This window comes from Orbicella faveolata, unplaced genomic scaffold (assembly GCF_042242905.1).
Source record: "Orbicella faveolata isolate gen_17 unplaced genomic scaffold, um_ofav_v1 contig_34, whole genome shotgun sequence".
Lineage (NCBI taxonomy): Eukaryota > Metazoa > Cnidaria > Anthozoa > Scleractinia > Merulinidae > Orbicella > Orbicella faveolata.
Window position 1 is genome coordinate 24,933,590 of NW_028301563.1, and position 8,911 is coordinate 24,942,500.

Sequence of the window (8,911 nt, forward strand, 5' to 3'; positions counted from 1 at the left end):
CGAGAAAAGTAATTTTAAAAGTCGTGGCAGCTAATACTCCCGAAAGCAGAACGCAATCTGCATTTGTATTGAGAGGCACTAGCCCGCGAACAGGCATATATTGTAGAAGAGAAAGTAGGAAAGGAAAAAGGGAATTAGAAGTGCCACCCAAGCCTGTTCGCCGTGAAAAAATCTACCTGGACATACTTAGAAAGCCATATTAGCATTAAAACGGATGAACTCTGTGCTGCTGTAACTGAGGATCATGTATTAAATGTTTGTTTAATTTTTCATGCTGCTCTTGACAGATATCGCAATAACTTTATAAGGAAGTGAACATGTTTGATTTGTATTAACAAGCGCATCTTAAAACTATTAAGATTACAACTTTAACAAGTAAATAATAAATGTCTTGACGCCTTCAACGACACAGGCAAATATTGAACTTCCTCAAGATATATGATTGTAAAGTTTTACAGTAATCAAATGAGATGGAACGTCTTCAAATATGGCCGGGATAGGAAATTGAACGGTAAATTTGGAAAGAAAATCGTAAGCCATATAACAGAAATTTCAGATTAGAAAAATAAAAGAATGAAACAAATGTAACTAAGCCTTTATTTATAAATAAGCCCTTCAAGTCTTTACAACGAGAGTTTCCTTCTCCTAAATTCAAACCATCTATCAAACATCAACCGAACGTGATTTATAAGATACCCTGCGCCGATTGTAATAGTCCAGCTGTTAAGGAACAAAATTGTTCGTTTTTTGATAAAAGCATCAAACTTGGCAGGGTTACTAACCGCTATAAGACAAATATTTCCCGATATGGAGCCATGCCAAATTTGCTTCCAGAACCATGGAATGTGCATGTCAAAAATATGGCATACAAGGCCCTTACATGGAAACGAGGCTGATGCAAAATACCAATTTTTTTCTTTGGCCTTCTGGGACTACTATGCCTAGTGTATTGCTTTTTTGTAAATACAACAACAAATTAACCAGTGCCTTTGAGTCTGAAATTATATCACGTGATAGTCACGTGACCATTATTTTCAATTACCAGCAAACAATTGGTACTCATGAAATCATTAACAATTTTTACATGCCAATTTTATCATTTGCAATGTAGATTCTATTATCTAGACTAGGAAATTCAAACCTTAAATGTACGTTTGGGATGTGCCAAAAACGTAATGTCAGAACTATACATCAAATCGAGGCCGATATACAGAGTCAATTTTATAGGTTTCATTGATATGATTTTCTTGAGTTACTTGCTTACTGTGATTGAGACACCTATTTCGCGTTTGAAACTTTCAAATATGCCGGAATAGATCAGGTATGTTACAATAAACACTTGCTGGACTTTTTGGTCTCAAGGAAACGTTTTAAAAAACAGCTTTTATTGGCTACCACGTTCCTATGCCTGTTTTTAAAAACGCTGGCTGAATAAAGGTTCTTTTAGTTGTAATTTCCATCACAATTGCACAAACCGGTACAGTCAAGATTAGCCTTCAAGCATATGTTAATTTCGTAATCACTTACAACAATATTCTACTTATAAACCTGATTTCCGCGAATGCCGTGTGTTTAAAAATTACGATAGAGAAAGCGTTTAAATTGATTTAATGAACCAAACTCTCTAGTGTTACAGGGTAAACTGTTGCAAAGGGTTGCGCCGTTGTGACTAAAACTATTTTTCATGTAGTTAGTTCTCGGAAAGGGAACAACAAGTTTGTTAACCGAGTCCCTCAGAGCATAATTTAATTCATTTCGCGTTACAAATTTAGAAGTGAGATATTCGGGAACCAGACCGTTTAAAGACTTGAAATTAGGGCTTTCTGAATTTGATGTTGAAATTGTAAGTCTTTCCAGCTTAGTTTGTGAAACAAGGAATCGACATCAGCATCATAGCCCGATGAAGTTATTAGTCGGGCAGCACAGTTTTGTTGTTTTTGTACCTCATTAGATAATGTTTTGCCTCAATCACCCCAGACTAGGCTGCAGTAATCAAAGTGAGGTTGAACTAGTGAGTTGTATGTGCAGAGTAGGGTAGATTGAGGCACAAATGGCTTAACTCGCTTTATGGCTCCAGTTGCAGTTCTAAGCGATCTTTTTACACAGTTTATCAATGTGGGAATGCCACGTTAGATTTTCATTGATATATGCTCCAAGTGATTTCACAGAGGAAATTTGTTCAATCGGAGCATTATCAATGGAGAACTCGAGTGTATCAAATAGAGTACTTAATCTTTGCCTGGAGCCGATCAACATAAATTCCATTTTTGCAGCGTTCAAGATTAGGCACAAGCCATTTGCTTAGCTTTTCAAGGTCGTGAGATAGACTAGATTGAATCAGATGCAAGTCAGAACCAGCACAAGTAATGCGGGTGTCATCAGCATACATTCTAGGTAAGCTAAACGATAGACAGTTAGGCAAATCGTTAATATAAATTAGAAATACAAGAGGACCAAAGATCGTTCCCTGTGGCGCACCACATTTAACAGCGGTGAAGTCAGAGAGACAGTCACTAACGGAGCACCGTTGTGTGTGCTTAGTCAAATACGATTGAGACTAATCAAGAGTTTTCCCATGAGTTCCGCACCGAAATTAGTTATATTCTGTTAAGCCAGACTTGAGGACGTTCGTGCGAAAATTTTCCAACATTGATTTTTTTCTGAGACTTTTACCACTGTCAGATGATGAGTTAGTTATGTCAGAAATTTAAAAAGAACGGGGGTTCTCCGACTTCCTTTTGGGTAGAACATCCCCGAAAGAACACCCTAAATCTGAAAAAATCGGGATTCGTTAGCGAATGAGGCCACAGTGTCTGTAAGCCCAAAACATTTCCAAGTAGATCTTTGAAGTGAAATGTTCTCTGCCAAATATTGTTTAAGTGGACCTATTAAGTGAATTTAGTTAACTGGTGAGGTTCCTTGAAAACCAAGTTCACATTTAGCGATCATAGTTTCACGCGCCTTGCAGCCGCAAGATGGCAGGATCCGATGTCCCATGGACAGAAATCTTGAAATTTTTTTAACTTCCCACGTTGATTTTTCGTTCATTTTTGGACGATGTGGAGATAATGGTAAATAAAATCTGTTTCTGGAAAGACAAGTAGGGGTCACCGAACGTCCTAGATCGTTAAGTCCAGGCAAAGCTATAGCAACGGCCTTCTGCCCCATCGTTGCTTATTTCATTACTTAGCGCGTACTCTCATGCATGACGTGGTGTGTGAATTTGCGTGCGCAGTAAGGATGCGCAGAAACAATTAGTACGAACGCCCTTTAGGTGGCTCCCCAGAGTATTTACGAACACCCTCCCTATAGAGTTAGAAAAGGAAACTTAGTTAGTTTCTCTTAAAGTTTTCCCTGTAGAGATTTACCAGTGTGGGTACTGTTAAAATAAGGCTTATTTTTTGGTTGTCAAGTTTTGGATTAAGGCCGTTACCATGGCAACATCTCATCTAATGACAGGCAGATATATTCTTCATTTTGGCCTAAACTCCTTAATATTTATACTTTCCTTCGGTGAAATTTTTTAATACTTTGCCACGTCATGGAAATGATATTGCATGACATTTTGAATTCATAAAAAGTCAAGGTTGTTTAGACGGTTTTTCCAATATTCTGTAATTTGTCATTTTTCTAAATATATTAAGTTCGTTTTGACAGGTTTTAACAAAAATAGGGTATTTTATAAGAATTGTATGTAATGTTCAAAATGATTACTTCTTTTTATTTGCGAGGAAAAACGAGAAAGAAGAGAAAGAAAAATTTTTAATCGTATTAATGCAATATTCGGTATTATTTTATTGTTTATTGAAAATGATGGTCACGTGACTTATTACGTGACAAATTTTAAGACTCCCAGATACTTTATAAGTTGCTGTTATATTAAAAAGCAAGAAATCTAGGCAAAGAACTCCAGAGAAGGCAATAGAAATAAGCATTTTAACTCAGCCTCGTTCCCATATAGGGGCCTAATATGTCATTTTTTGACATGCGCGTAGCGTGGTTCTGGGTGTAAATTTGGGATGGCTCCATATCAGGAAATGTTTGCCTTGTAGAGGTTAATAATTCTGGGAAGTTTCATGCTTTTATCACAAAATGAACATTTCTGGTTATTTTTGGCTCTTAGCAGCAGGACTATGATTGGTGTTATGTAGGCAAAACTGGCCGGTGTGTTGAAACTCGTAAGAAAGAAGATATCAGGAATGTCAAAACATGTACTAATGGTCAAACATTGCGAAACATGCCTGGTCATTCGACCATTGCATAGATTTTGATAATTCTAGTGTCGTCGACAAAGGCTTTTTTCGCATTAGAAAAACTTTGGAGGCTTGGCACACCTCTGCTACGAAGCATGCTGGCAATAATTCTAAGCCGGTTCCAAACCAGAATAGTATTCTTTTTTAAACAATAGTCACCTAATTTATACATTTTTACTTTTCTCTTGTTCTTTTTCTTATTTTTATCTCGCCTTTTCTTGCATATATTTTATCATTCTGCATTCCATTTTTATCCGTCGAAGGTTGTAGATTGACAGCCGAAAGGTCATGTTCTTTTTAAAAATTTTTACCCAGCAAACATTTTTATCGTAATTTTGATTTCGTTAAAGTTGTTTCAAAAATGCTCGACCGAGCAAGAGTCTTAACTTTCACATTCCATTGTGGCGAGAAGAATGAGTCTTCTGAGAAGAGGATGATAGGCCGGCTAGAAGTCAGTGAAACTAAACCTTAGCACCTCTTTACCCGTGACCCGCGCTGATTAGACAGTCCCGATATCAACGGTCCACCGCAGGCAGCGCGAACTTTTACCATTATTATTTCCTAAATTTCTAGTTTTATTTTGTTTAATTTAAGTATTTAATTATTCTTTCAATTCATTTTTAAATCTTATTTTATTTTTAATTTTTCTTTGCATATTTACTTTTTTTTTTTTTTTTTTACTATTTTTAACACTCCGCACTCCGCACTCCGCGTTTTTGGAACAGCCTTCAGATAACGCCTTGTCATAAAAATACACCGGTCATCACTTTTTTGAAATTAAAGTGCGTCATGTAGTCTACCGTCTTTAAATGTTTTTGTTCTTGAGAAGCAAACACACAAATCGATAATTTCTTGATGTTTCTTTGAAGTGCGTAGAAAGAAAATAATTAGATTAAAAAAAATCTGCAGTTCCTGTAAAAAATCATGAAGATAATTCAAAAAAGAAACAAAATAAATTGAGGGAAAATGTTCAACAATAAGCTGGCGAAATTTCAGTCCATCGGTTGAGGGACTGCAAATTTGGAAATTAAAAGGTGAGCCTATCTTCGCTAAATTTTCGATCGGAATAAAAGCGAAAAGTTTTGTTTGTTTGTTTTTTGGTGGCGTCATCCTTGTAAAGCATTCTAACGCCTTAACGTCAATGTTAATTCATACCAGAAAGGGATCACCTTGCTCTAACAATAGGTGATTGGCAGGTAACGTGCGGCAGGACGAGCTCATGGCGGCAATTGTCTTTTCAGTTTACCTCATCTTCCGATCGTGGTTAGTAAATTCAAAATTATTGTTCCATGTCTAAAAACACCATCAAATCTCGTGTTACTAAACATAGTTTTCTTTCGCGTCACTAATTTTCATGGCGATGCTGGTTTATGCGAGTGAAATATGCCGAAAGTAAAGACAAAGTCCTGAGCACATTCCCAAAAACGGAACCACAGGCGAGAGCTCTGAGAGAAAGACAATACAGTGAAGTCACTTTTAAGTTAAACAGCGTAATTTCATTAGTTAAAAAAAGCGTTTCACTAAAGCCAGTTATGTATTTCATTGACGCTTACTGAACAATTAAATGGTATTATTATATTTGTGATCATTTGTTGTTACAGTTGTGATCTTTACTACATTTGTGAGCAATTGTTATTAGACTTGTGATCTTTGTTACATTTGAGGCCGATTGTTATTACTCTTGTGACCTTTGTTATGTTTGTGACTAGTTATTACATTTGTGCCTTCAGCAGGAGTTGAGTAGAAAGTGCTCCTAATCCGTCTACTTGCTTACCAAACACAGGTTTGCATAGGGTGGCTACCCTTACAGCAGCCTGCCATTACATTTGTGCCTTCAACACCGCGCCTCGTCCTGCCCTTAGAGGCCAACGAACATTGTGGCGAAACCAGATTACTAGCGGTCTCCGCTTTGATACCTTAATAAATATGATATAGGAGACGGATAGGAAGAGCTGCCGGACCTTTAAGAACGCTAATGAGAATTAAAAAAAAAAAAAAAGAAAAAAACATCACGTTTACGCGTAGTCGTGTATTCTTCTTGATATTTGTTGCGAGTAAGTGGCGGGACCGCCATCTTGAAAACCGGACCAGAAAAATCCACGTAAAACGTTCGCGTTTTCTCTCTGAAAAGTCCTACCAATAGTCTTGTTAATAGGAGGTTTTATGCATTTATAATATACGTTTAATCTGCGTGTCTCCCTGTGTCGATTGAACCGGCCGTTTCTCTCATCAATCCATGTGAATGTTGTTTATTTCTTGATTTCCAACAAAATTTCCCTGCGATATGATTGGTTTATATCTGTTTTGGAGCACCTCTGTTGGTAGTTATCAGGCCTTTGAATTGAATTCTTGGTGTTTCGACTTTATTGGCCTATTGTGTTGTAATTGTGTCTGCTGTACGGTGGAATTTGTTGGCTTTAATCCTAGAGCAGTTTTCTTTTTTTTGTGTGTGTGTACGTTGGCTTTTGTTGTGAAGGTTTGTTGGCCTTGTTTTCCTATCTAGGTTTTTTCCTTCTCGGAACAGATAATGTCCACGGAAAACATAGAAATATGCCATTTTTTGGCACCAAATGAAGGCTACTTTTCATAAAACCTGCATTACCAAATAAAACATTGATTGATTGAATCCGTTTTCCCTCAGACACTGGATATGGTTGACGAAATGGTGCAAAATTCACCAAGTTTATATTCATTCACATTCAATGCTATTATTATTGTTCACGAATATATTTATTCACATTCAACAACTAAGTTTTTATTCAAGAAATATATTCATTCACATTTAACGACATATTTCTTATTCACAAATATATTCACTCACATTTACAAGTTGTATATCCATTCACATTCAACGGTTTATATTCGTTCACATTCACGATCGAAATATTGGTTCAACACGGTGCAATATTTATTCAACATTTTCTGCGCACCCTCTTTGCGCATCATTAGCTCCCAGCTCCCAGCGAGCCCTCCCATTTTCCTTCGGTCAGCGGATGACAACTGAACACGTGACCTTTCTTCATGTGGCAAAATGGCGTCTCAGCCGAATGGTCGTCCGGAAGATGAATTGGAGAGTACTATAAGGCGTTGTGTTCGTGAAGAAATGAGATCTTTCAGGGGTGGAACACAAAGTCTTATGGATCGGACACGACATCTAATTCAAGAAGCTTCGACTTCTGTGGCTCGCGAGATCGAAACGAATATGAATGTGGCTGGAGTAAACAGCGTACTGAATGACGGGAAACGGAAAGTGCCTGGCCATCCATTTCGACCGTCTGTGTTCGGTTCAAGCAAACGAAAAAAAGGCGTAAAGGAGCAACCCTCCATACCGAAAAGTGTTCATGTGATTGACTGTCTTGAGAAAGAAAGCGAGGATACGGATGAGGAAAGAGATTCATTTTGTTTTAGTGAGCGACATATTGTTATTAAAGGAGAGTTTGACCTTACACCAGGCCACTCTGAAGACGAAATACGCAATGAACTAATGGAAGTCTTCAAGTCTAAAATTCCAACAATAAGAAAAACAGATTTTGATTTTGTGAAACGCGAAAAGAATGTTGTTACCTTGCCAGTGATCAAGACGGGACACAAGTGGGACTTTGCTCACGTGAAGAATCTGTGGGGACAGGGTCGTCTATATGTGAAACTTAATGTTTCCAAAGATGAATTACTTAATAGAGGAAACTCTGACAATGAACTGTCCAAACCAACATTCTTCCGTACAGAGAGAGCCCTTGTTATTGAAGAAAATGCCGCCTCTGTTGAAAGTGACCAGAACTCAGTACCACAGCAGACCAGGCAGTGTGGAAGATACATGTACGGAAGACATCAAATCTCTGATTTCATAAGTAGACCAGGGCCATTACATGCACAGCCTCTCTTGCATTCTAACAATGCTTCTCCAGGGCCATCAAGTTCATGGCAGTTCCAGTTAGAAGCCTCCCAGATTGAATCTTTAAAGGCAATATTTCCTCACCTTTCTGAAAATGATGCCAGGAGTGCCCTTACCAATTATGGCTCTGTTGATAGAGCAGCAGATGCTCTCAGTGCAAATGAACCAAATGAAGTAGCACAAGAATCCTTGCCAGTTATTGTAGTAGAAGACAATCCCACAAGTGCATCAGACATTCTGACAGAATTAAGAAAACAAATGCAATATCCTCCACAAAAACTGAACATTGACAGAGAAGATTTGTTGTCAGATGCAATCTGTTATTACAAAGATCCAGACTTTGATCCCAGAAAACGTATTCGAGTCTGCTCGAAAGATCAAGTAGCTCTTGATACTGGTGGCGTATTAAGGCAATTCTATAGTGATACTTTTGTTGCCTTGTCTCAAAATGGTGATCATTTGAAGCTCTTTGAGGGTGAAGCCAAGAGACGGTTACCACTGTTCAGGAGTGAACACGTCGTGTCTGGTATTTTTGAAATCCTTGGTAAAATGATTGCTCACAGTCTCGTGCAAGGCGGTCCGGGATTTCCATACCTGACTCCAGTAGTGTACTCGTACATCTCCACTGGTGACCTTCAGGCAGCTCTCCTTCATGTGTCAGCGGTCGATGTTTGCGATCCTATTCTGTCAACCATTATTGAAAAGGTAAGACTGTAGACATGAATTATGTAAGAACTGATATCAACCAACCTTACATAAGCATAGC

General features: G+C 37.9%; 1 protein-coding gene across 1 annotated transcript in view; it reads left to right on the forward strand.

Moving 5' to 3' along the window:
- The first annotated feature begins 7,497 nt into the window (after window positions 1-7,497).
- The window catches only part of LOC149105414 (G2/M phase-specific E3 ubiquitin-protein ligase-like), a 2,818-nt gene continuing 1,404 nt past the window's right edge, over window positions 7,498-8,911 (forward strand). Inside the window, exon 1 of the mRNA XM_089271856.1 lies at window positions 7,498-8,850. Within this exon, the coding sequence (XP_089127982.1) occupies window positions 7,738-8,850 (1,113 nt within the window). The 5' untranslated portion in view covers window positions 7,498-7,737. The remainder of the gene's footprint in view (window positions 8,851-8,911) is intronic.